The sequence below is a fragment of the Hipposideros armiger genome, unplaced genomic scaffold, assembly GCF_001890085.2.
Source record: "Hipposideros armiger isolate ML-2016 unplaced genomic scaffold, ASM189008v1 scaffold_348, whole genome shotgun sequence".
NCBI lineage: Eukaryota > Metazoa > Chordata > Mammalia > Chiroptera > Hipposideridae > Hipposideros > Hipposideros armiger.
In genome coordinates, this window is record NW_017731698.1 from 1,132,514 (window position 1) to 1,160,331 (window position 27,818).

Consider the following 27,818-nt stretch of genomic DNA (forward strand, 5'->3'; position numbering starts at 1 on the left):
CACAGCTGGTAAGCGTGGATTTCAGTTGGGAAGTCTAATTCTATACTTTGCTTTTTTATTCTTTTATTTTTTTAATGTTATATCTCATTTTATTCTTTTTTTTTAATTTTTTTTTATTGTTAGTTTCAGGTGTACAGAACAATGCAATAGTTACCCTTTTCACCCTCACAAAGTAACAATCCCCCTCCCCCCATCTACTGCCCTCTCACCCCCGATATCATGCTTATCTATTATAATTCCATTGAATCCGTTCCCGCTCTCTACTCCATGTCCCGAGACTATATGTATATATAATTATAGTTGACATACTATATTATTCAACATCAGCTTCAGAAATACAATGCGGTGGTCAGGCCTCTACATCGACTATGAAGTGGACTCCCCAACAGGACATGGGTCCATCTGGCCCCCTAAGAAATATTTACAACATTATTGATTATATTCCTCGGACTGTCTTTTTCTATCCCTGAGGCCGTATTACAATTACCAATTTGTATTGTCTCATCCCTTCCCCTCTCCTTCATCCCCACCCCCTCCCAACTAACAACCCTCAGTTCTTCCTCTGTGTCTCTGAGACTATCTCCATCCACTTCTCCCATCCATTCAGTTCCTTAGAATCCACGTATAAGTGAGATCATATGATATTTGTCTTTCTCTGACTGACTTATTTCACTTAGCATAATGTTCTCTAGTTCGATCCATATTGTTGCAAAGGGTACTATTTCCTTCTTCTTTATAGCTGAATAATACTCCATAGTGTAAATGTACCAAAGTTTCTTAATCCAGTCATCTATCGATGGGCATTTTGGTTGTTTCCAAGTCTTAGCTATTGTGAATAACGCCGCAATGAACATAGGGGTACATATATTTTTTCGGATTAATGTCTTGGGATTTTTTGGATAAATACCTAAGAGTGGGATTGCTGGGTCGTAAGGTAGTTCCATTTTCAGATTTTTGAGGTACCTCCATACTGATTTCCATAATGGCTGCACCAGTCTGCAGTCCCACCAGCAGTGCACCAGGGTTCCCTTTTCCCCACAGCCTCGCCAGCATTTGTTGTTTGTTGATTTATTGATGATAGCCATTCTGACCGGGGTGAGGTGGTATCTCATTGTGTTTTTAATTTGCATTTCCCTAATGATAAGTGATGTTGAACATTTTTTCATATGCCTGTTGGCCATCTGTAGGTCCTCTTTGGAGAAACGTCTCTTCATAGCCTCTGCCCATTTTTTAATTGGGTTGTTTTATACTTTGCTTTTTTAACCACCACACTGTAAGTCATAACCTCTTCCTGAGCTCCACTTCTCTATTTGACATTTCACCTTCATGTCAAATGGGCATCTCAAACTTTATATCCTAAAAAGAACTCTTGATTCCTACCCCATCCTGCCTCACTCTCAACCTCCTTCTCTTGCAGTCTTTCCAGTCTCATTAAATGGCATTGAAATTCACCTGGGTGCGCACACCAGCAGCCTGGTGCCTTTTCTCTCCCTCACATCTGCTCCATTAGCACTCCACCTTTACCACGTGTCTTGATTTTGACCACTTCTCCCCCTTCCATAGCTTCCAGCCCAGTCCAGACCACCACCTTCCTGACTAGATTATTGCAATAGCCTCCTAATTGATTTCCTTCTTCAGTTCTGTCCCCCTGTATATTCTGCACACAACAGCCAGAGATATTTTTTGTAAAATGTTATTGAAGTATAGATGTGTACCAAAATTGGACAACTTGATGAGTCTTCACAATGTGGCATGCCCATTTAACCAACACCCAGAACAAGAAACATGATGTTACCAGAGCGCCCAGAAGCCCCCGTGCTCCCTGCTAGCTACCATCCTCCCTCCCTGCCACTCAGAGCATCTCTATGCTGGCTTCTGATTCCACAGATTAATTTCTCTACTTTTTTAACTTTATATAAGTGAACTTTAATTACACAGTAGGTACACAGCATGAATATACCACAATTTATATCCATTTTACTTTGATGGATAGTTGGGTTTATAGTTTTGGCCTATTGTGAATAGTACCACCACCAACATTACTGTACATCTTCTGCTAAACATAAGAATTTGTTGGGTAGATACCTAGGAGTTGAATTGCTGAATCAAATGGTAAGTGTATTCAGCTTTAGTAGATATTTATTTCAAAATAATTTTCCAAAGTGGTTATAACTACCAGCATTATGTAAGAGTCCCAGTTGCTCATATTCTCACCAAGATTTGGTATTATTTGTCTTTTTCATAAACCTGTTCTGATGAGTGTGTAGTGATAACCTCATTGTGGTTTTAATTTGCATTTTTTTGGTGATGAACGGAATTGAGTACCTTTTCATGTTTATTGGCCATGTGGTTATCCTCCTTATTGAAGTGCCTGTTTTCCTGCCTTTTCTAATCGATTTGTAGGATTCTTTTTAGATTCTTTGTTACATGTTGGATGTATATATTGTAAATATCTTCTTCATTCTGTAGCTTGCCATTTCACTTACTTCATGGTATCTTCTAATGAACAAAATTTCTTAATTTAGTGTAGTATAAATTATTTTTTTTCTGTAGCAATTTTAGCAATTTAGTAATTTTCATGCCCTGTTTAAGTAATTTTTGCCTACCCCAATGGCCATGAAGATATTCTCCTGTGTTCTCTTCTAAAAGTTTATTGTTTTACCTATGACATTTAGATCTATAATCCATATGGAACTACTTTTGTGTATAGCATAAAATGTCAGAGTCAAGATACCTTTTTTTCTTTATGAATATCCAGTGACTCAACATCATTTTTTGAAAAGACCATCTTTTTCTCATTGTCAGAGAGGCAGTTTTCTTAAATCAGTTCATGAGATCCCCCTGCTCGAAATCCTTCAGTGGTTTCCCATTGCACTTAGAATAAATACACACCTGCTGCCATGGCTCCTTGCCGGGCCTCTGCTTACTTCTCAGCTTCCATCTCACTGTTCTTTCTCTCCCTCCACTGTGGACACCCGGGCCTCCTTCCAGTTCCTGGTCTTCCACATGAATTATTGTCTCAGGCCCTCGCACATGGGGTTCCTTCTGCCCAGAGTGCTCTTTCTTTACATCTTAGCCCGGATCACTCCTCATTTTACTCAAATGTCTGCTCATATGTCCTCTCCTTAGAAAAGACCACTAACCACCCCATATAACATTAAGAATGAATAATATATAAAAGTCCTCTGAACATGTATAATATTTTTTTTCAATTATAATTGGCATTCAGTATTTTATATTAGTTTCAGGTGTGCAGCATAGTAGTTAGACATTTATATCATTTATGAAGTGATCTCCCAATAAGTCTAGTACCCACCTGGCACCATACATAACTATTACAATACAATATTATTGACTGTATTCCTTGTGCTGTATTTTACATCCCCGTGAGTATTTTGTAACTACCAATTTGTACTTCCTAATCACTTCATCTTTTCACCCAGCTCCTAATCCCCCTCCAGTCTGGCAACCATCAGTTTGTTCTCTGTATCTGAGTCTGTTTCTGTTCTGTTTGTTTATTTATTTTGTTCTTTAGTCTCCACATATAAGTGAAATCACAGGATATTTGCCTTTCTCTGTCTGACTTATTTCACTTAGTATAGTATCCTCTAGGTCCATCCATGTTGTTGCAAATGGTAAGATTTCATTCTTTTTTATGGCTGAGTAATAGTCTACTGTATATATGTACCATCTCTTTATCTAGTCTATTGATAGGCACTTAGGTTGCTTCCCTATCTTGGCTATTGCAAATAACGCTGCAATGAACATAGGGGTGCATATATCTTTTTGAATTAGTGTTTTGGATTTCTTCGGATAAATACCCAGAAGTGGAATTGTTGGGTCATAAGTTAGGAAGCTCCATACAGTTTTCCATAGTAGCTGCACCAATTTGCAGTCCCACCAACAGTGCATAGGGGTTCCTTTTTCTCCACATCCTCACCAACACTTATTTGTTGATTTGTTAATATTGAAGATAGCTGTTCTGACAGGTGTGAGGTGATATCTCATTGTGGATTTAATTTGCATTTCTCTAATGATTAGTGATGTTGAGCATCTTTTCATATGTATGCGTAAGTCCTTTTTGGAGAAATGTCTACTCAGGTCCTCTGCCTATTTTTTAATTGGATTGTTTGGGGTTTTTTTATCTTAAGTTGTATGAGTTCTTTGTAAATTTTGAATATTAACCCCTTATCATATGTATCATTGGCGAATATCTTCTTCCATTCAGTAGGTTTTCTTTTCATTTTATTGATGGTTTCCATTGCTTTGCAAAAACTTTCTAGTTTGATGTAGTTCCATTTGTTTATTTTTTTCTTTTGTTTTCCTTGCCCAAGAAGATATATCAGAAAAAAATATTACTAAGAGCAATGTAAGAGATTTGATTCCGTATGTTTTCTAGGAGTTTTATGGTTTTGGGTCTTACATTTAAGTCTTTAATCCATTTTGAGTTTATTCTTATATATGGTGTAAGAAGTGGTCCAGTTTCATTTTTTTGCATGTACCTGTCCAGTTTTTCCAAAGGTGAAGTAACTTTCCCTGGTCACCCTGAGAGCCAGAAGCAGAGCTGCTTCCCAGCCCTGTGTACTCTCTGTTCCTCTGTGCTGCCTCCTTCTAGTATATAGTCACTGAGCTCTAACCAAGTACAGGGGCCAGTAATCCTGCTGTGTGGTTATATCTACACAGCCAAGCTTGCATATTCATGATGTAGCTTTGGGTTTCTTTTAGAAATATTTTTGCCATTAGCTAGTCAGCTTTACAACCTCCACCCCTCTGATACCTGGACACCTTGTTATTAGATATTCTACCCATGTGACGAGACATGCCTACAGGATAAGTTTTAACAAACAGTGGTTTTGTTCTGTCTCCTGATAGCTAGTGCTTCTTGGGATACGTTTCTCATGCTATGGAATTTCAAGCCACAAGCGAGAGCTTTCCGATACGTGGGTCACAAGGATGTTGTCACCAGCGTGCAGTTTTCTCCACTGGGAAACTTACTGGCATCGGCTTCACGAGACAGAACCGTCAGACTCTGGATTCCAGATAAGTAAGAGAAACAAAGAAACGACTGATACGCTCTGAATTTAGAAATGGGAAAGGATACTGGAACCCGGCCACTCCTAATACATTTCTGGGGGAGGCAAAACCCCTCCTTTACCTTCACACTTCATCTGAGTCACACACCAGGTAGCAAGGCAAACTAAACAAAGCACTTTTTCCTCATCTTTAACTCATAATTATGTCTTCTATTTGGAAACTATTTCTTTTTTTTTATTATTAGTTTCAGGTGTACAAAACAATGTAATAGACGTTTCACCCCTCACAAAGTGATAACCCTCTCCCCAATCTATTGCCCCTCTGACATTGTATACAGCTGTTACAGTTCCATTGACTCTATTCCCTATGCTGTACTCCATATCCTGTGACTATATATATATATATATATATATATATATATATATATNTATATATATATATATATATATATATATATATATATATATATATAATAGTTGACATACAGTATTATTCAGCTTCAGGTGTACAGTGCAGTGGTCAGGCATCTACACCGTCCATGAAGTGGTCTCCCTAACAAGACATGAGACCACCTGACACCCTACAAAATCTTTACAACATTATTAATTATATTCCCCAAACTGTCTTTTATATCCCCGTGGCAATATTATAGTTACCAATTTATGTTGTCTTATGCCTTCCCCTTCTTCCTCATCCCCACACCCTCCCAACTAGCAACCATCAGTTGTTCCTCTATATCTCTGAGACCATTTCTGTTTACTTTGCTCGTTCATTCAGTTTTTTAGATTCCACATATAAGTGAGATCATATGGTATTTGTCTTTCTCTGACTGACTTATTTCACTTAACATAATAGTCTCTAGGTCCATCCATATTGTTGCAAATGGTAAGATTTCATTCTTCTTTATAGCGGAGTAATACTTGTTGTATAAATGTACCATAGTTTCTTAATCCAGTCGTCTACTGATGAAAACTATTTCTAACCATGGAAATATACTTAATGTGTATTAATTTTTTGTGGGGGGTGGTGGTAGTTATCAATCCCTTTGTAAATCTGATGTAAGCTTCAGATTGTCTCCCAAGAGAGATACACATCAGCAGTATAACCAAAATTTTACAGTTTATTAACTTCCTAAAGCCCATTCATGGATCTTTAGGGGCCTTTGGATCCCTACTAAAAACTCCTGTGTCAAACCATGTCATTCATTATTGGGTTCCAGAGTTTTCTTAAAATTTCTGACAAAAGTATGAATCATTGCATTTGTTTTAAGGTCCTATCCAATTATAACAAATCTGTCTATAAGAGGCTTTTCAAACCAAAGCTGAAAGCCTGTCATTTTAAGCAATTAGTGAGCCATGCATTTTAAAAGCACATTTAAACTCTTAATTATGTAAATTTTCAAACAAACTTTAAAAGAGAATGAGTAGAGTAGCACCAAGACTCCCCACCCCATACCCATCAACCAGCTTCAGCAGGAATCAGTATCTTGTCAGTCTCGTCGTATCTCTTCCCATCTCCTCCCTTTTTTAGCTGGAGTATTTTTAGAACAGATCCCATACATCATATCACATCATTTCTCCCTGCAGATATTTTAGAGAATAAGAATTTGTGCATTTCCCATGACTCTTGTGGCAGGATTTGATTTGTGGTATGAGGCCGAACAGGCTCGGGCACTCCCAAGTGTAAGAGAGTTCATGGGGCATCTCCCTGCCAGTGGGCACTTTTTTTTGTCTGCCACCACCCAAGAGAAACTCCCTGCTGAGAAATCCAAAAGTTATCCTGATAGCAAAAACGGTTGAAGAGAAGTAACATGTTATAATGACACTGTTGATGGGCAATATAGAGGAGAATTGTAAGGGAGAGAGACTGGTTTGGGGTCCAAAAGGGAAAGCATTTTCTAAAACCTTTGATTTTGGGAATTAAGGACCAGCACAACACAGCCTCAGTCCCCCATTACTAATTCAAAGAAATCTCAGTGAACAAGCTATACAAAGGTGCATGAGCCAAAAGCACACTGCATCATTAGTTGTACTGGCTAATCTAAGTACAAAATTAAGCTTGTGTAGATCTCTCTAGTGCCCCCTTCTAAATCATATCATAGGGGCCAGGGAAAGAGTGGATATGACAGTGGGAAGAAACTGATGTGTCAGTTATCTATTGCTGCGTAATAATCTTCAAAACAATACAGCTTAATACAATAACTATCGTTTTTCACAATTGCGTGGGTTGTCCGGATGACTCTCCTGCCCCATTGATGTTGGCTGTTACTGATGCGGCTTCATGAAGCAGGCATCAGGGATGGTGGGCCCCACACCTCGCTCTCATGCCTAGGGCCTTGGCGCCAGCTCCTGCTGAGACACCGTGGTCCTCCATATGCCCTCCCTCCAGCAGGATGGGGTTTCCTGGCTTCATGGCACACTGGCTCTAGGATTGCAAAAGCAGAAGCTGCTAGATCTTTTACGGGCCAGGCCTGAGAGTTACCTCATTCTGTTGGTCAGAGTGACTCACAGCACCAGCCCAGATTCACAGGGAGGAAAGGGTGGCATATTGTGCCTCCTGTGGGGAGGAGTGGCATGTGTACAGGGCTGAGAGGAACTGTGGACAGCCAGAGTGGCAGGCAAATACCCAGCTGGTGCCTGGAAGGCAGGTCTGACCTGGAATTGGTCTTGGTAGACAGTCGGGAGTATTTGGGCAGAAGGGACAGGTAGGGGCGTGGGAGGCAGAGCACTTTCATTAAGGCAAGGTGAGAACCTAGAAACCAGTTAAGCAACAGCACAACAAACACATCGCTCCTCTCTGGGTTTTGTACACGTTTCCTGTTGAGACCGGATCCAGTGGTTAGACTAGCCTGCAGCCGAAAGGAGGGCCTTTCTGAGAGAAGGCAAACAAGAGCCTGCTGGCATGGGCAGCGTGGGGCCAGGGGTCAGGGCAGATGTGGGTGACGGGGCCTGTCTCTCGACTTCCTGGTCGCAGTGGGTGCCAAGGCTTTTCTTTGTTTTCTCCAGGCCTTATCTTGAATTCAGGCCAAAATGTGCTCTGACTTTTACTCACAGAACTTTCCGTTGAAACCTCACTGAACTAGTCCCTGAATTTTCCCTCCTAATTTTTTTTTCTGATTTTATAATAGTTATTCCTGGTGTAATATCATACATAAGGTGATAGAGATTTATGATAGTCACCTTTGTCTTCTGTAGGCCACCGGAAGGGTAGCCAGGAGGGATCTAAGAGCCTTTAACTATCGACTCTTCCCAGTGGAATTCAATGAAATGTATTGAGCTCTTTTTACATGCTAGACATGGTGCTAGATGCTGGTCTTATAGAGATGAATAAATCATCATTCCTGTGCTCAAAAACCTTCCTGCTTACTAGGAAAGAAACAGGCCTATTAAACAAAAAAGTTCTGCATAATGTAATAAGCAAAATAGATGTAGCAGGTAGGGAGCATTTAAGCCTGTCTCGGTCGGTGGAGGAGGTCTGGGACTGGGGGAAGTAGTTCCGGCAGAGAAAGTGCTGAGTACAAAGCCTGAGGTGTGTGCGTAGCACTGTGACTGTTCTCAGAGCACAAAGTCCAGTGCAGTGGCACGAACCTCATCAAAGAGCTTGAATGTTATTGGACCGTTTTTTGGAGGGCAGCCAGCGACACATTTACGCTGGGATGTACGTGCTTGGGGTTACACTTTTAGCAAGGTATTAAACACAGTTATGTAGGTGACTGGAGGGAGTAAAAGATTAGAGCAGGGAGACCAGCTAAGAGGCTTTTGCAGTAATCAACGTAAGGATATTTAGGGTATATTTACCTCAGTGTAAGCGCGACTGGGATAGAAAGAAGAGGAGGGGTTTAGAAGATATTTAGGCCGTGATGACAGCGATATCAGTATCACTAAATAGGTGTGTTGACCTACTGGGTGTGGGGGGAGAGACAGTGGGAGCTGATGAGTGGGACTTTCCAGTTGTCTGTAAATTCACTTGCCTGATACTTTTCAAGCCGTGATGGCGATTTTTCTCATAAGGTATCACCTGTATAAATACAACTTTTTAAATGGAAAAATTTCAAAGTCCAGATGTAGTATAAAGTGCAAGTGCCTCTGGAACTTGGCAGTTCTGACACAAAGTACTGTGTCTCAAATGTCACCTTTTAACTCCAGAGCTATCTACTAGCCCGCCCCCAACTATTTTAACATTTATTTTCTTCTGCTTCTCCTTAAATGCCACGTATTATTTCCTCCATATGTTTTTCCTATTCTCTTTTCCTCACCCTATTCAAGAAAGAAAAATGCATCTGAAATTTCAGGGTGTCTAGAACGGAAGTCCTATATTATTGTCATTTCTCCTTTGTTTTGTCGTGAGTGTGAGATTGGTTCTAGGAGTGAGCAAAGCCTTAGATATACCCTGGGAGTCCCAGTTCTCATTACTGGTGGGTGGAAACACAGGTGGAAACTGAAAAGTCAGGGCACTTAGGGACATTCTGTATAATGACCCCAATTTGAAAACATTGCTTTGGAGCCATTCATTTAATTAACCTTAGCTTTTCTAGGTTGCAGGTTCTTTGTATATTGCTATTTCTAGAGAAACAACAGGAACTTAAAATGCATGACGAGATTTGTTCAAAATATCATTTCCCTAGCTTCTAATTAAAACAAAAACAGCAATACATTTCATGGTGGGGACCACCAGTCTTTCTTATTAAGTATCAGTTATGACTTTAGTAAAACCACCTTGAAAGAGCATTGATAATGAGTGTAGCACAACACCTTTTCACAGTTTTGTTAGTTTTACAAGAGTCCAGCTATTGTATACATTTCAAAGTGTGTATATACTGATTAGATGTTGATTAGAAGTAAATCAACTGTGATCAATATTAAACTGTTTATTTCTAGAAGAGGGAAATCCTCTGAATTTAAAGCGCATACAGCTCCAGTTCGAAGTGTGGACTTTTCAGCTGATGGCCAGTTTCTAGCTACAGCTTCTGAAGACAAATCCATCAAAGTATGGAACATGTATCGCCAGCGCTTCTTCTACTCCTTGTACCGACATACACACTGGGTACGCTGTGCCAAGTAAGTGCAAACGGTTTCATGATAAGATTTCCACATTTTCTCTACCGTAGGCATGTCTGCACCCAACTCCCAGGAAAGGGGGTTGAGAGCAAGTTTGTTCCTTCCTCCCTTCCTTCCTGCTTTCCTCGCTTCCTTCCTTCCATTTACTCATCGATTCATTCAGTAAATATTTATTTTGTGCCTGGGAAAACAACAGTGATGGGAACAATGGTAAACAAAACAATCGGAAATCCCTGCTTCCATGAAGCTTACATTCTAGAGAAGGGAGGCAGTAGACAAACAGGAAAATGGATGTGGTAGGTTAGATGGTGGTAAGTAAGTGTTAGGGAAAAACAGCTGGATTAGAAGGGGCTGCAGTTTTAAACAGGGCATTAAGTGATTGCCTCACAAAGAGGGTGGCCTTTGAGCAGAGACCTAAAGGAAGGGAGGGAGTGAGGCTTGAAGATATTTGGGAAAGGACTGTCCTGGATAGAGGAAACAAGTGCAAAAGCCCAGAGGTTGGAGCCTGGTGGCAATTGAGGACAAGCAAGGAGGCTGGTGGGAGCAGAGCGTGGGGAGAGAGTGGGAAAGCCCAGAGGGAGACCGGGGCCAGGTCAGGGGCCACTCTGACGAACATCCCGAATGAGATGCCATTGGAGCATGGTCATCTCTCTGACTTCCACTTTAATGGGATCACTTGGACTGCTGTGTGGACAAGTCAGGGCTGAAGCAGGGAGGTGGCGTTAGGCTTTGCAGTAATTCCCATCCTGGCTGGGACCCTCCCGGGTTGTGGCACTGGAGATTTTGAGAAGTGGCTGAATTCTTGATATAGTAGTTTGAAGTTACAACCAACAATACTAGCTATCATGTGGGATGTGACAGAGAAAGAGAGGAACCAAGAGTGATGCCATAATCTTGGCAACACTCTGTTGGGACAATGCTGTTGTAGGTGTGACTATCAGCTAACAGCTATGAAGCCCTTTCCATTGCTAAGATACTCAGCTGAAGTATATACTTCCAGTGTGTGTCTCATTTCCTCATCAGAACCACCCGGGAGGGAAGGCCTGGTGTTTTGTTTTCCCCACTTTGCAGATGAGGAGACTGAGTTTCAGAGTTAAAGTTAAACTCAGAAATCAAAGAAATGCTTTTTGTCTTCCAAGGCGGTTCATTGGCTGATGTGTTTGACAAGCTTGGAGTAGGAAGGGGGAAGACTAGAACCAGGGGCTCTAGTGCTCTGAGGTCTCTCTCCAGGCCTCTCACACGCCAGCTCCATTCTTTCAAACCCCCTGCGGCTGAGGTCGCTGCCTGCTCTAGGCTGAAGCCCCACAGCTTTGTGAGTGGCCAGGAGAAGCTTCTCCCGGTTCCCGTTAGAGAAGTTCCAGGAAGTGACTGTCAGCTCAGGCTTCTGCTCGGCAGTGAGACAGCGTGGTTGTCTCCATTTAGCCAGGCACCTGACGAGGCCAGTTACCCTGACCTGGGAGGAGGGGTCCTACCAACCGTAGGTCCTGGTGCTGGGCAGACGGGACAGTTCTCACAAGAAAGGGCCTGGTGCAGACATGGTTACTGGGGAGAAACAACCCTATAGCCAGCCGTTGGCTTTGTGCCCACTGTATGAAACATGGCCCATGACCCCAACTGGAAGGGGTTAGAAGAGGATTATGAGCCCCGTAGAGTCCACACTCTGATCCCTTGTTATGCTCGCTGTGAGACATTATTGCTCAGGAGATGTTGATTATAATCTATGGTAATGAGGCTAAGAAGAATAAAAAAAGACAAACAGAAGGTTGTACTTTCAGTCAATAGTTTTTTTTTCTTTTAAAGGTATCAGCTACTTTTTGCTCTGGCCATCTCAGTAGTATTTCTATATATGCCACAGAGCTGCGTGGTTAAGAACATGGACCTGGGACCTAAATATATAGGTGAATATCCCAGCCTCACTGCTTACCAGCTGTGTGACCTTTGGGAAAGTTACCTAACTTCCCAGTGCCTTCATTTTCTTACCTATAAAATTAGGATGCTGATGATAATAGTTACCTGCCACATAGGTTGTCATGGTATTTAAATAAGCAAATATACATATAGCACATATGCACATAGTAATCACCAGATAAACTTTAGCCATGATCCTCATCACCATCATTAGACATTTCATTCTTATTTAATTTTTAAAGATACTGTGTAACTTGAATTGATTATTTTTTTTCCACCTAAGGAGGTGGCATGTGTGGTGGTCCCAAGAGGCTGTCAAATAATTTATTTGTTTTATAATAATAAATACATTGTTATTTATATATCAATGATGCTATACATAATAAGAGGAGGCAGAGATCTATCATCTAGTAGATCAGGCTCAGAACAGATACGTGACTGGGCCGGTGCTGGAAAGAGTTATTTAACTCCCACTGTGGACCAATTTTGAACATGTTTGGCAAAGAAACTTATTTTTATTGTCTTCGTCAGGGAGCTCAACACAGCAAAAACACTGAATATTAATTTAATCAAGACAGAATGCTTCATGTACACACTCTGATAAATAGATAGGTAGATAGATAGCTATTGTTTGTTCTATATGCCTCTATATTCTTCCAAAACGAATTTAAGGTGGGTTGTAATAATTGTCATACCTGTGTATATATCCGTCACTGAAGGGATTGGGAAGACAAGTTCTACCTAGAGCCATGCAACCTTTGTTAGAGCAAACTGGACATGGTGTTTAGCCTGTTTCCTGCAGCTGCAGTATTAATGGAATGATGGTGGCTGACACATTTTCATTTTCTAACAAGAAGGAGTCCTATCAAATTGTTCAGATAAGAGAAAAATTTTCCTGAAGTAAATTTTAGGAGGTACTTTATTTCTTGCCCTTGTATTGAATCATCTATCTAGAATGTATATGTAAAAAAAAATGGTAGTGATAACATAGGCCAGAAGAATTTATGAAAGGTTGCAAAGTCCCCAATAAAGTGAAATTTTGGTCTTCAGAATAGTCCTTTAGTAAGCATAGCCCCCACCCTGTACCATGTATCTGAGCTATGTGTACAGCTGAAAGACACAGTGCTCGTATTAGCCTCAAGAAGCTTTTATAGTTCAATGAGAAAAAACATACGAAAATAATTATGATAGCATGTACTCTGGGAAATGATACACAAGATGATAAGGGAGTGTGTGAATGGGGCATTGAGCTAGACGTGTGGGAGGAAGAGTCAAGGAAGACATTCCAGGCCCAGAACTGAGGGAAGCACAGGGGAAGAGGACGCAGCAGAGACTTGTCGGATGGGGAGTAGGTGGCAAACCGTTCATGGAGGGAATCAACAGGAATAAGCACTGTGGCCCTAGAGTTCACTGTGTGCTTTGGGAACATTACCTATTTAGCTGTGGCCAGTCACAGGAAGTAAAGTGGGACAAGACGGGGAGGAGGTGAGGCAGGCTCAAGGTCCTGGATGATATGAAAAGACTGTAGGCTTCGTCGTACAGGTAATAATACGTAAGACAGAGGGCTTGGAATTGGGAAGACACATGATCATTTCAGAGCCCTTCCTTACTAACTAGTCTATTTACCAACATGACTTTGCAGTTAGAGGGTTGGCGTGAGATAGTCCAGGATTCGTATGCCCACCTGCACCACCTTGTTACCGTTGGCAAGTTAGTTCACGTCCCTCAGTCGCTTTGGGAAGTAAGGCTTCTCAAAGTGGACTGTTGTGAGAATGAGAAATACAAGTTGACTGTGTCTGGGATTGAGTGATGCCTTAAGACTGCCATTCCTCCAGCTGGGCATCATTTGTTAGGGAGAAACTTGGGAATTAGGAAAGGGCCACTGAAAATGTTCTCCCTTATCAATTCACAAGAAGAAAGCAATGGCGGCACTCGGCACTTCTGTCTGTCTAGCATCGTTCCCCATTTGATGGTAACGGTGCCCAAGCTTTCCCTGAGGAACCAGCCCCCCCCCCCCGTAGGTTACCTATGTGCTGCAGTGGCCCTATCTCCAGTACCAGCAGAGGGCATTCTGCTCAGGCTTGCCCCCTGGAACAGAGCGTCTCCCTCCCATAGGAGTTAGTGAGTCTTGGTGGAACCTCAGGCCTTTCCTCTGGGATTGCTACCTTTACGCTTATTTAAGCCTGTAGCTGCTGAGGGACACTGAAGGCAAAGAACCGACCTAAGAATGATGTTGATGCTGAGAAGAGCAGATGTGAAATGAAGACGAAATGAATTGCTGTAATTACAGCCACACCTGGAATTAGTGGGGGGTTGGGTAGTGGGGGAGGCAGCAGGGCGGGAGAGATGGGAGCCTTGAAAATTTTTTGTTTGCTTTTTTTAAGGCACTTTCCATAGGAACTGATAGTGGAGCAGTTTTGAATAAGTGGGAGTTACCCTCGCATCCAGTCTTGTGCACTCAAGACACCTGTTTTATCTCCATCCCAACACCACTGCCTGAATTTTTAGCATCATTGGCCCTTGTAAAGAGTTTTGCAATAATCTAAATTTTTTCAGTGACTACTGATTTGCCTTCATTCCATCTTCCCCTCACTGCCCTACTGCCTCCAAAGAGACCTTTGTGAAATGCAAATGTGGCCATGCTGCGCCTCAACCTAAAAGCACTCAGACTCCTTACCTGGCATGTCTGCTCTCACTTCCTGTTACAGCCTCCCCTTTGTCTCTTTAAACATTCACCTTGTTGCAGCTACACAAGGTCCCCAAGCGTGTGAGGCTCTGTTATGATCTGTGCCGTTCTACATGCTGCCTGCCATGTCCCCCATTCCACCCTTCTTCCGTCACGACGCTGCTCTTCACGTCCGCCTCCAAGAAATGTTTCCTACTTCCCCAGACCTAGCTTCTTATGATTCCTTTAGGCTACCACATTGTCCGGTTTGTGAGGTCTGTCAGTTTAGACCTCTCTTTCCCAGTAGACTTTGAATTACAGATAATTTATTCATGTTGTGCTCTTGCCAGACACTGTTCTAAATTCTGTAGATACCACAGAAATCAAAACAGACAAAGTTCCCACTCCCATGGAGCTCCTACCAAAGGGAGGCAGACGTTAGATACATTAGTGATGTGTGCTCTTCCAGAGCAGTACTGTAAGGTAGCAGGTAGAGAGTGACGGAACTGGGGGTGGTCTTTGACATATGGCAGTTGGGGAAGGCGTCTCTACTAAGGGACATTGAAGCGAGGAAGCTAGTAAGGCGGGTGTCGGGAAAAGTGTTAGAGAGAGAGAGACGTTGTGAGAAGCACTGAAGCGTGTAGTTATAAAGTGGGGAATGCTCAGAAGAGTTGTACAAAGACGTGAGTTGAAGGAATCAATGAAAGGCTGACCGCTAATGTACAAGTAGCTTTGGTAGGAGTTTTCATGGGCATCTTCAGACAAGAGTCATTTTTGTGGATTTGTCATATCAAATTCAGGAGTACTAGATATGCATCTTATGTTTATGTGGCTTCACTACTTTCATTTTCTGTTTTGATCTATTTCTGTTCAGATTGATAATTTTTATACTCAGCACACCTGGTCTTAATGGAAAGGCTTTATCTTGCTGGTGCCTTGTGGTTTGAGTTTTTTGTTTTTTTTAATTAGTTGTTTTCTTACTGTTTGGAGGGAGTGATTCATGTGAAATTCTGCAGAGGCCTCTCTGGAGGAATGTTCTTAGATAAATAATTTGGTTGGATTTAATGAATAAGGATTTCATCTTCTTGGCAACTTTCCATGTATATACTCTACAACATGCCTAGAGATTCTGCTCACACATTTATTATAATCTTTGTTTCTTGGCTCATGTTACTGCAGTTAGAGACCAAGAGAGTTGAGAGGGAACAACTGACCACTCAGGCCCAGCCTCTCAGAGTGTTATGTGTAACTTCCTGTGAAAACTCTGCCTTGATGGGGTCATCCTAGTCCAGGACTTTCTTCCAAAGTCTGAAGGACCAGAATTCTTGCTTCCACTCTTTACCCAGAGGTAAGAATGCTCAGGGGGAATTGAGTCACACTTAATGAATTTAAGAGAGTCTGAAACATAAACCAGATACTAGTTTACTTATTTAGTGACAATGCCAGCTTTCAAAGGAGCTAGAATATTTGTGTGCCTTCTGCAGGGTCTTCATCCTTTGCCAACAAAGTCCCAATAAGGCCTCGATGGCCCTTGGAACTAAAGCAAGAAAGTTTGTTGAAATAAAGAATTTGATGGATGGTTTTCTCAGGTGAGGCTACCTCTGTCACAGGTACATGTCTGCAAAGGAAACTGCATGATCAGTTCTGCTGTCAGGCACTCTCTCTCCTGGGCCAGGCGGGCAACACGCTGACTGCTCTCACTCTTACCTCTTGCAGGGGCTGGGCACCTCCTTTATGCTGACACAGTATTTCAGGTAGCACAGTATTGTTGATTAGTTTGAGCAGAGAGACAGCATAGGGTAGTTAAGAGCATGGGCTCACTAGCATGTGATTCTGGGAACATGTCATAACCTCTTTGGGCCTTAGTCTGCTCATCTGCAAAATGGGTACAAAGGGTTACCTTCCTCATAGAGTTGTCATGGAAATTAAACAAATTAATGAATGTCAGTAATATCAGCTATTAACTACCCTCATATTCCAATTTTTTCTCCTAAGGATTATACTAGAGTCACCTTTAGGTTGTGTCCAAAAGCCATTTAACATAATTACATAGTATTTGGGGTTGCTTCTTCATACAGGTAATTACTGTCCTCCACTGAATGCATTTTATATATTTAAATATCAGAGGGATAATTTTATTTCCAAGCACTTGGGTCTGAAAATATCTGCCTTTTAATTGGAGTGCTTAGTCTGTTAAATTTATGTAACTAGTGCTATGATTAGGTTTAGTCTACTATTTTACTCTTTGTTTTCTACTTGTCCTATTTGTTTATTGCTTTATGCTCCTTTCGGATTAATTTTTTTTTAAATTAACGTTTATTGGGGTGACAATTGTTAGCAAAGTTACATAGATTTAAGGTATACAAATATGTGATACATCTGTATATATCACATTGTGTGTTCACCACTCAGAGTTAGTTCTCCTTCCATCACCATATATTTTACCCCGTTTACCCTCATCTACCACCCTCCTCCACCCTTAACCCTCTGGTAACCACTAATCTGTTGTCTGTGTTTATGAGTCTTCATTTGTTTGTCTTGCTCCTTTGTTGTTTTCAGTTTTATATCCCACATATCACTGAAATCATATGGTTCTCTACTTTTTCTGTCTGACTTATTTTGCTTAGCATAATAATCTCAAGATTCATCCATATTGTCGCAAATGGCACTATTTCATGTTTTCTTATGGCAGAATAGTATTGCATTGTGTATATACACCACATCTTGTTTATCCATCTGTCAAAGGAAACTTTGGTTGTTTCCATGTCTTGGGTACCATAAATGGAGCTGCAGTGAACATCAGAGCACATATATCTTTACGGGTAAATGTTTTCAGATTTTTTGGGTAGATACCCAGGATAGGGATTGCTGGGTCATATGGTAATTCTATTCTTAATTTTTTGAGGAACCTCCACACTGCCTTCCATAGTGGCTGCGCCAATCTGCATTCCCACCAACAGTGTATGAGGGTTCCTTTTTCTCCACAGCCTCTCTAACACTTGTTATTATTTGTCTTGTTGATGATAGCCATTCCAACTGGTGTGAGGTAATATCTCACTGTGGTTTTTATTTGCATTTCTCTGATGATTAGTGATGTTGAGCATTTTTTCATATGTTTATTGGCCCTCTGTATGCCCTCTTTAGAGAAATGTCTATTCAGGTCATCTGCCCATTTTTTAATTGGATTATTTGTTTTTTGTTGTTGAATTGTATGAGTTCCTTATATATTTTTGGATATTATTTGCTTATCAGAGGCGATGTTTGCAAAAATCTTCTCCCATTCATGTGGTTGCCTCTTTATTTTATCGATGGTTTCTTTTGCTGTGCAAGAATCTTTTTAGTTTGATGTAGTCCCATTCATTTATTTTAGCTTTTATTTCCCTTGCCTTTGAAGTCAAATTCATACAATCCTCTTTGAACCCATAAGTTTAGTACCCATGTTTTCTTCTATGCAGGTTATTGTTTCAGGTCTTATGTTTAGGTATTCGATCCATTTTGAGTTAATTTTGGTACACAGTGACAGATAGACAGTCTAGTTCATTCTTTTGCATGTGGCTTTCTGATTCTTCCAGCACCATTTATTGAAGAGTCTGTCTTTTCTCCATGGTATGCTTTTGGCTTCTTCGTAGAAAATTATGTGGGCTTATTTCTGGGTTCTCAATTCTATTCCATTGGTCTGTGTGTGTCTTTTTCTGCCAATACCATACTGTTTTGATTATTGTCACTTTGTAGGACAAGTTGAAGTCAGGGAGTGTGATACCTCCAGCCTTGTTCTTTTTTTCTTAGGAGTGCTTTGGCACTTCGGGGTCTTTTGTGGTTCCATACAAATCTGATGATTTTTTTGTTCTATTTCTTTAAAAAATGCCATTGGGATTTTGATGGGAATTGCATTAAATTAGTATATTGCTTTGGGTAATATGGCCATTTTAACTATGTTGATTCTTTAATCCATGAACACAGAATGTCTTTCCATTTCTTTGTGTCTTCTTTAATTTCTTTTAAAAATGTCTTACAGTTTTCAGCGTATATGGTCCTTCACATCCTTGGTTAAGTTTATTGCTAGGTATTTTATTCTTTTTGTTGCAATTGCAAAAGGATTTTTTTTAAATTTCTTTCTCTGAGAGTTCATTGTTAGTATATAGGAATGCAATGGACTTTTGTACATTGATTTTTATATCCTGTAACTTTACTGTATTCGTTTATTGTTTCTAATAGCTTTTAGGTGGAGTCCTTAGGGTTTTCTGTATGTAACATCATGTCATTTGCAAAAAGTGGCAATTTAACTTCTTCATTCCTTATTTGGATGCCTTTTATCCCTTTCTTCTGCCTGATTGCTCTGAGTAGGACTTCCAATACTATGTTGAAAAGCAAAGGTGATAGGGGACAGCCCCATCGTGTTTCTGAATGTAGAGTGAAGGGCTTCAGTTTTTCACCATTAATTATATTAGCTGAGGTTTGTCAATTATGGCCTTTATTATGTTAAGGTATTTTCCTTCTGTACTCATTTTATTAAGTGTTGTAATCATAAATGGATGTTGTATCATGTAAACTGGTTTTTCTGCATCTATTAAAGTGATCATGTGATTTTTTATCTTTTGTTTATGTGGTGTATCACACTGATTGATTTGCGTATGTTGAACCATCCTTGTGCCCCTGGGATGAGCCCCACTTGGTCGTGATGTATAATCTTTTTTTAATGCATTGTTGCATTTGATTTGCTAGAATTTTGTTTAGGATTTTTGCAACCGTATTCAGAGATATTGGTCTGTAATTTGTGTGTGTGTGTTATCCTTACCAGGCTTTGGTATCAGCGTAATGTCGGCCTCATAAAATGAGATAGGAAGTATTGCCTCATCTTTAGTTTTTTGGAAGAGTTTGAGTAGGGCAGGTTTTAGATCCCCTTTGAATGGTTGGTAGAATTTACTAGTGAAGCCATCTGTTTCTGGACTTTTGTTTTGGGGAAGGCTTTGGATGACTGATTCAATTTCCTCACTGTTGATCCATCTATTTATGTTTTCTAATTCTTTGTGATTCAGCCTAGAAAGGCTATATGTTTCTGAGAACTTGTCCATTTTTTCTAGGTTATTGAATTTGGTGGCATATAGTCCTTTATAGTATTCTTGGGTAATCCTTTGTATTTCTGTGGCATCCATGGTAACTTCCCCTCTTTCATTTCTGATTTTGTTTATTTATGTCTTTTTTCTTTTTATCTTAGTGAGTGTAGCCAAAGGGTTGTCAATTTTATTAATCCTCTCAAAGAAGCAGCTCTTTGTTGCATTAATTTTTCTATTCTCTTTTTGTTCTCTATTTCATTTAGTTCTGCTCTGATTTTTATTATTTCCTTCCTTCTGCTGACTTTGGGTTTCATTTGTTCTTCTTTTTCTAGTTTTTTAAGGTGTAATGTGAGATTATTTATCTAGGATTTTTCTTCTTTCTTGAGATAGGTCTGTAATGATATAAATTTCCCTCTTAAAACTGCTTTCGCTGCATCCCAAAAATTTTGGTAGGATGTATTTTCATTCTCATTCGTTTCTATCTATCTTTTGATCTCTCCTCTTATTTCTTCTTTGACCTATTCTTTAAAAATATGTTGTTTCACTCCACATATTTGTGATTTTTCCTGCTTTCTTTTCTTTTGGATCAAGTACTTCTTGATATCCCACTTTATCTCCTTTATTGACTTTTTAGCTTTACTCTTAGTCCTGTTTTTTTGTTGTTGTTGTTTGTTGCAACCTCTAGAGGTTGCAATATGCATCCTTAACGTATCACAGTCTACTCTTGAATTAGTTTTATGCCATTTTATATATGATGTCAGAACTTCTAAAAGTTCTAATATTAGAACTTACAAAAATATATCTCCATTTACCCACCTCTTGACAGTTTTACTTTATATGATATAAACCCACAATGCATTAAGCAACCATTTTCTTTTAAAGAAAATAAGAAACAAAAAAGTCTTTTATATTATCCCCATATTTACTTTTTCTGCACTCTTTTTTCCTTTGTGTAGATCCACGTTTCCATCTGGTATCATTTTCCTTGAACCTAAAAAACTTAATTTACTATTTCTTGTAGTGCAGGTCTCCTGGTGATAAATTCTGTCAGCTTTTTATTTATCCTTTTTAAAGGATATATTTACTAAGAGGTAGAATTCTAGTTTAGTGGATAATTTTTCTTTTAGCACTTTAAAGATGTCATTGTCTTCTGGCTTGCATTTTCTTAATGTGAAGGCAGCAGTCATTTTTATTGCTATTCCTGTGTATGTAATATGCCTTTTTTTTCCCCTGCTGCTCTGATTTTTTTTTCTTTTCTTGATCTCTTGTTCGTAGTGATTTGACCATGATGAACCTAGCTATGGTTTTGTATATTTTTCTTCTGGTTCACTAAACAGTATGGATCTATGGATTTACAGTTTCTTCATATTTGGAAAAATTTTGTCTTTTCTTCATGTATTTCTTTCTCATCTTTTTCTGTGACTCCAAACTCACATAATGTTTGACCACTAGATCAAATGGGGCTTTGTTTATTTTCTCAGTATTTTTTCTTTTACTGCTTCTATTTGCTTAGTTTCTTTTGGCCTATCTTCAGGTTTTACCAGTGTTTGTTTCTTTCTGCCATGTCCAGTCTACTGTAAGCTTATCATTTCTCTGATGAGATTCCCCATTTGTTTGCTTATTATGCCCACCTTTTTCTTTAAATCCTTGAACATATTTATAATAACTGTTTTGGGTTTTTTTTTAGATTTTATTGGGGAATTGGGGGAGGGAACAGCATTGGGGAATTGGGGAAGGGGAACAGACAAGTTGCTGTCCTTTTGTTCCTCAGTCTAGTTGTGGAGGACATCGCTGCACTGTCCCATGTTGGTATTATCATTGCGCTCTTCCCGGGTGAGGCAGATCAGTCGCCGGCCACTGGACTGCTGCTCACGGCAGCTCTTGGCAACTCACGTCGGCTGGTAGCCCCTCACAGTAGCTCATGGCAGCCCACTGCAGCTCCACTGCAGCCTACACCATCACTAGTGACTAATGGCAGCCCAGCTCCAGGTCGAGCTGTTGTTCACTATCTTAGCTGTAGAGGGTGCAGCATCACTGGCCCTAATGTGGGATCCGAACCAGGGCCCTGCTGCTCAGAGCTGGTGTCCCAAGCCAACTCTTAACCAACACGCCACTCGGCCAGCCCTGTAATAACTGTTTTAATGTCCTTGTCTGCTAATTCCAACATCTATTTCATTTCTTGGTCAAATTTTATTGCTTCTTTGTATGTCTCGTGATTTTTTTATTATTATTATTGTATGCCCATTCATTGCCAAGTGAGATTATGAATTACTTTATCATCTTCTAACAAGAGTTGAGTTCTGCATTGGTAAGCAGTTAACTTTCTGCTGGCCCAGCTAGATTCTGTTGAGGATTGGATTTAGACTTCATAGGGTAGATCTAGAGTAGCCTTTCCTCTTGGGCTATAGTACTAGTGGCATTTCTAGGGTCTCAGCCAAATGCCTGGAGAGTTCAGCAAAGTCTGCCCAGAACTTGAACATCTCTCAGCACTATGTAACCTTTGTAATCTTTGTTCAGCTCACAGTGTCCCAGTAATTGTTCTCTGCTAAGCCTTGTTGCCCTGTGAATAAGCAGCTTTGTATTTGAGCAAAGACTCAAGGGGACATATAGGCAGATTTTTTTGGGGGGAGGGGTGGTTCTGCTCTTTATATCTTTTCTTTCATACCATACCATCAAAATTTCAGCCTATTAGCAGTTCTGAATTTTAATTTCTGTTTCCTTGCCCAGCGGGACTGCTGCTGTCTCTTTGGGCTCTATGTCCTTGTGCTATGGTCTGAAAAATGCTTCCAGGTATAAACCTAGTTTGGATTTGGTGCTGATCTCATTTGTTTCCATCTCTCAGGACTTACAGCCCTGTGCTGATTCTGTACAGTTCTAGAAGCAGTCGCTTTATGTATTTTGTATGATTGTCTGTATGTATGGTAGGGGTAAGTCTGATAACTATTACTCCCCCTGTCCAGAACTGGATATTCTGTCAAGTGGAACCTGACAAGCTAATTTCAAAATTCATGTGGATGATTTGAATGTGTAAGAATAACCAAGAAAAAAATGACAAGAAAAAAAGTTATAAGAAACTTGTCCAACTAGCTTTCAGAACAAAATATAAAACTACAGAAATTAAAATATAGTAATAATGGCACAGGAAAATAGGTAATAGAAAGCCCAGAAGCAGACCCATATATGTTTTATGATACAGATGGCATTTCCAGTCAATGGGGAAGTGGATAGACAGTTTAATACGTAGTTAAGATAATTGGATTTCTATTTGGAAAATTTTAAATTAGGACCATTATTGCACAGAATACATTTACAAAAATTGTAGATGAATTAAACAACTGAATGTTAAAAATAGTCCAAGTGATACTACTCTTCCTCCAAACACATGGACAGTATATTGAAATGAATATGGAGTGTCATCAGAGCAACTGTTTCTCCCTCTAGTATTTGAACTTTAAATGTATGTAATGGACTTAAGTAATTAGAGTTCTGTATCTGTCTCTGTGCCTAGTACTTATTATGAGCTTTTCCCTGGAGCTTAGACCTACTCCATGTGGCACAGAGATTGTCCCACTAGTGTAAGAAGAGATGAATATCTGTGTTCTCTGGACGAACCATTGTTTATGACCATGCATCTTAATTTACAGAAATAGTTTTAAGATATGCCATCTAGTGGGAAATATATTCATGCTTTTAAAATACAAATTAGTATTGTCTTTTTAGACATCAGTGTGCAAAATGTATCAAGAGTCTTTATTATAGTGATTCCACAACTAGAAATTTATCCTAAATAAATACACTTTTTTATTCAAAGGAAAAAGCTTTATATTCAAAGGTATTGCATTCAGTATAATTTATAATGGTGAAATATTGGAAGTAACCAATTTTTCCAAATAAAATTGGTTAAAGAAATTTAGATTGTTATGTAGTCATTAAAAAGGGAATATATGCAAGTAATGACATGAGAACATGTTTATGTTGGGGGAAGGAGGGCAAAATTCAGAACCATGATTATAATATAAAAGACCTATGCGCGAACAAAAGGTAAAAGTACTTATCACACACAAAATATTAAGCATGATGGGACTATGAACTTTTTTACTTACTGTATTTACCAGGTTGGTTTTTTTAACAAGTAATTTTTCTTTAATGAGTAATGAAGAAAACATGTATCACTTAAAATATATATATGTAGGTAAGAAGTATTAATCTCTCTTCAGTGGTAAAAGAATCCTTCTAAAAGTTAAAATTATTGTAGCCCTGTATTTTTAAAAAATAATATATACTGTGGGATAACTTAGGTTTCTTTACGGTGTCCTTAGTCAGAAATAAGTAGAGGCTAATGAGACAACTCCTCCAAAGTCATTGTTTTTCCAGCATTAATTTTTAGGGGGAAAATCTGCCTTTAATTTACAGTTGTTAGTAGTGTTACAAGTGACCATCTGAATTGCAAAGATTTTTCTTTATTGTGGTAAAACATATAGAATATAAATTTACCATTTTAAGCATACACTTCAGTGGCATAAGCACGTTCATGTTGTGTGACAAATTGCAAAGATTTTAAACGTTAGCTCTCACTGGCTATAATATTAAGTTAGTCCCAATTCCCTTAAAGAATTTTTTCTTATACCCTAAATGTTTACTGAGGACCTACTCAGCGTCATGCACTGTGTCTGGGATACAACCGTGAATAAGAGAAATGTGGTTTCTCTCTCTTTGAAGCTTACATTCTGTTAGGGAAGCAAACAGAACATGTAGTTGAAGGGGTGATGTAAGTGTAGTAGGAGGTATGCTAAGTTCACCACCTCCTGGGGAGCCTACCTTCTTGTGGGGGGCGTGGAGTTCAGGAAGGCTTTTCCTGAGGAAATGAGGGGAGGCGAGGCTTGAAGGAAGAATAAGATCCTTTTAGGTGTTTTAAACTAGGTAAAGAGTAGGAGGCGGTGTTTGAGGCCCAAGGAACAAAGAGCAAGTGAGGAAACACTGGAGGCAGGAGCGAGATCCCAAGAGAAGAGGGGTGTGGTGTCCGGAAGAGTAAGGTGATGAAGATCAAGAGACAAGAGGGCAGATCCTGGAGAACCCCGTAACCGGCGGTAAGATGTCAGGCATTTTCCCAAGGAAAACTCAAAACCACCAAAGGGTTTTAATCTGAAAAATGTAAGACTTAAAGATCACTTTTGTTGCATGTGAAGAATGAAAGCCAGAAGGGCCTGCTGTCGTTTGAAGAGACGGGGACTAATAATGGGTTGAGATGTGGGGCGCTGGAGGAGAAAGAAGAATCAAGCATGACTCCCAGGTTTCTGGCTTGAGAAGCCATTTACTGAGAAAAGGAACACTGGGGAAGGAGTTGTTTGGGGAGGACGATGGTGAGTTCAGATTTGGACAAGTTCTGAGTCGGAAGTGCCTGCAGGGTATTCAAGAGGAAACACCCAGTAGTAGACAGTTATACTGAAGGGTGGAGATCCCAGGAGGAGAGTCTGGTCATATAATCGGTAAATGATCCAACAAACAATTAGCATGTTTCATAGCGTACTTAAATCTTTTTATGTCTCTTTCATCTGCTTGTTGTCTCTCAGCAGTTGCAGGAGTAAGTTCTGTTACTGCAATCAACAACAGATGGTTTCTCTTCTCATGCTGACCAGCACTTAAAAAAAATAAATGTTTTGGTTATTGCCTTGAACTTCACCTTCAGTATGTAAACACAAAATCCCATCAAAGCAAACTCTGAGACTGCCTTTTTTTTTTTCTTTTTCTTTTTTTTAATGAGTCTATGAAAGTTTTAGGTCTGAATGCAAACCAGACTCTCTCCTCATCTAAATAGAAAACGGTGGCCAGGGTGGTTGTGAGTGTCATGAGGTTCCAGAGCTGGGCAGTTACAAAATTGGTCCTACAATTCAGGACCCTGTACTGACTGGACAGTCTTATTTCCAGCCCTTTTGGCTGCTTCCCCCTGATATTCACTAGCTGCTGGCATCAGAGTACCTCTTCCTAATGAATTGTTTCTTACATGACATGAAACAGTGCCCACTCACTCTGGTCTCAGAGCCCTCGCAGCCAGAACTTTGTTTTTATGGAATAATTATCCTAATGATTAGAAATATCCAAATGAAAATTTTGATTTCTTATGACAGCACTTTAAAACTTCCCATGGTTCATGGACCCATTTGGCTCTCTAATGAATGAATAACTCTATGTGCATATACAGATATACATTTATCAGTACATACAGTTTCAGGAACTCCATGGATTCCAAGTTAAGGACTTCCTGTTATATAACTCTTGGGATACTTTCAAGGGCATGTGAACCAGTTTTTCTAGAATTCTTTCTTTCTAGATGTTCAAGAATGTCGTTCTCTCAAATGTATTCTCTCAATACCTTTTAAGAGATTGAATAGCAGTTCAGTTAACTTTTCAAATGCCTTACAGGGAGTCCACGTCTGCTGGTCCATTAGTCACTGTTGACTAATGTAATATCCATCTTAGTGGCACACTCTCTGGAAGTTTTAAAAGGCAGTGTTGCTACTGAATTAGAGAGTTGGAAACCTATTCATGTCTCAGTAGAAATTTTACATCCTCTGAACATTCTTACAATTAATAACACAGTTCGATGTTGTTTGAGCCCCTTCAAAGAAAGGACTGCCCTCTCCTGATCAAAGTCTGGGCAAAGAGAAGCCTGTTTTATTGGTGCTAACTTATTTTTGATGTATCTAATTAAAAATAAAAGGGGTGAGGAGATAAAAACCACCATCTTGACTTTCAACCCCTCCAAAGGTGAGAAAACATACATAGAGGGAGCATATGCAGGGATTACAAGGTAGTATCCCAAGAAGGGGAGCCTGAACCCTGAGTCCCCCTTTGATCGTGTGGAGTTGGAGGGAGAAACCTTCTCTCCCTCTGGCGCCAGCTTTTTCCCAACCACCCCCTCCACTCTCCACTTGTCTGATGTTCACATTCCCTTCATTTCTTTAGCACAGGGGAATTTCTCTCAGGCTATAGCCACTCCTGCTCAGGATGGGTTCTAACTGGCCAAGATACCTCTTTTTCCTTGTTCACAAGTTTCTTTAAAATCCTGTTTCTTCTATGGAGCTTCTGATGACAAATTGGCACTTTTTTGCTGCAAACCCTTTTCTCATCACTATCTAAAATCATATTATTTGTGTGCCCTCCGTCCTTCCTCCTTCCTGTATTGAAAACCTCATGAGGACAGGGATCTGAGTCTCATTTGCCACCATATTCCTTTTACAGGACAATACCCAGTGCCTGGTTCTAGCAGGTGCTCAGGAAATATTTGAATGAATGAACAAATGAATGTCCTCCTCTCTAAATTCCTCAAGAACACTGACAGCGTATGGTAGTGCACACAGATGTTTATTAGAGGGCAGTCCGGTGGTTAGCCCATCTCGGAGCTTGAACACATGGTGCTCCGCTTTAGAACCTTCTGTGGTTACACAGAAGCCACAGAACTTTCGGTGCTCTAAATATTGTGGCCAGTATAAAAAACTTTGATTTGTGTCTGAGGCTGAAGCAGTGACCGAGAGGTTTGACTATGGAGTCAGATGGGTTCAGATCTTCCTGGTTGGGTGATTCTGGCCGTCACTGATCCTTTATGCGCCTCAGTTTATTCATCTGTGAAGTCAGGCTGGCAGTGGCACCTGTTCTGTAGGGCTAACTGAGGATGGAAGGAGTTGCTGTAGGTAATGTGTTAAGAATAGTTCTAGGACACAGGTGCTCAATAAATGTAGGCAGGAGACTGATGATGATGGTGGTGGTAGGATTTGGCCAATAATGTTATAGGGTGAGTATTTTTGTACTTTTTAACCTGATCCTTCCATTTTATTAATTTTTTTCACCATTGCTTTCTTAAAATGTAAGAATCAGGTCATCTCTCAGAAATATTCTTACCATTTGAAATAGTAACATTAAGTAGTTTTTTTTATAAAGGTAGTCTATTAAGAAACACAATTGGGGGCCGGCCGAGTGGCGAGATGGTTAATAACTGGCTTGGGATGACAGAGGCCCCGGTTCGGATCCCACATATGAGGGCCAGTGACGCTGCCCTCCACAGCTAAGATGCTGAACAACAGCTCGACCTGGAGCTGGGCTGCC

The 27,818-nt window shown here is 40.0% G+C and overlaps 1 protein-coding gene across 1 annotated transcript in view; it reads left to right on the forward strand.

The window, feature by feature from the left end:
* The window catches only part of POC1B (POC1 centriolar protein B), a 102,340-nt gene that overhangs the window by 14,475 nt on the left and 60,047 nt on the right, over positions 1-27,818 (forward strand). The window contains exons 3-4 of the mRNA XM_019661438.1: positions 4,873-5,044; positions 9,912-10,091. Coding sequence (XP_019516983.1) covers positions 4,873-5,044; positions 9,912-10,091 — 352 coding nt within the window. The remainder of the gene's footprint in view (positions 1-4,872; positions 5,045-9,911; positions 10,092-27,818) is intronic.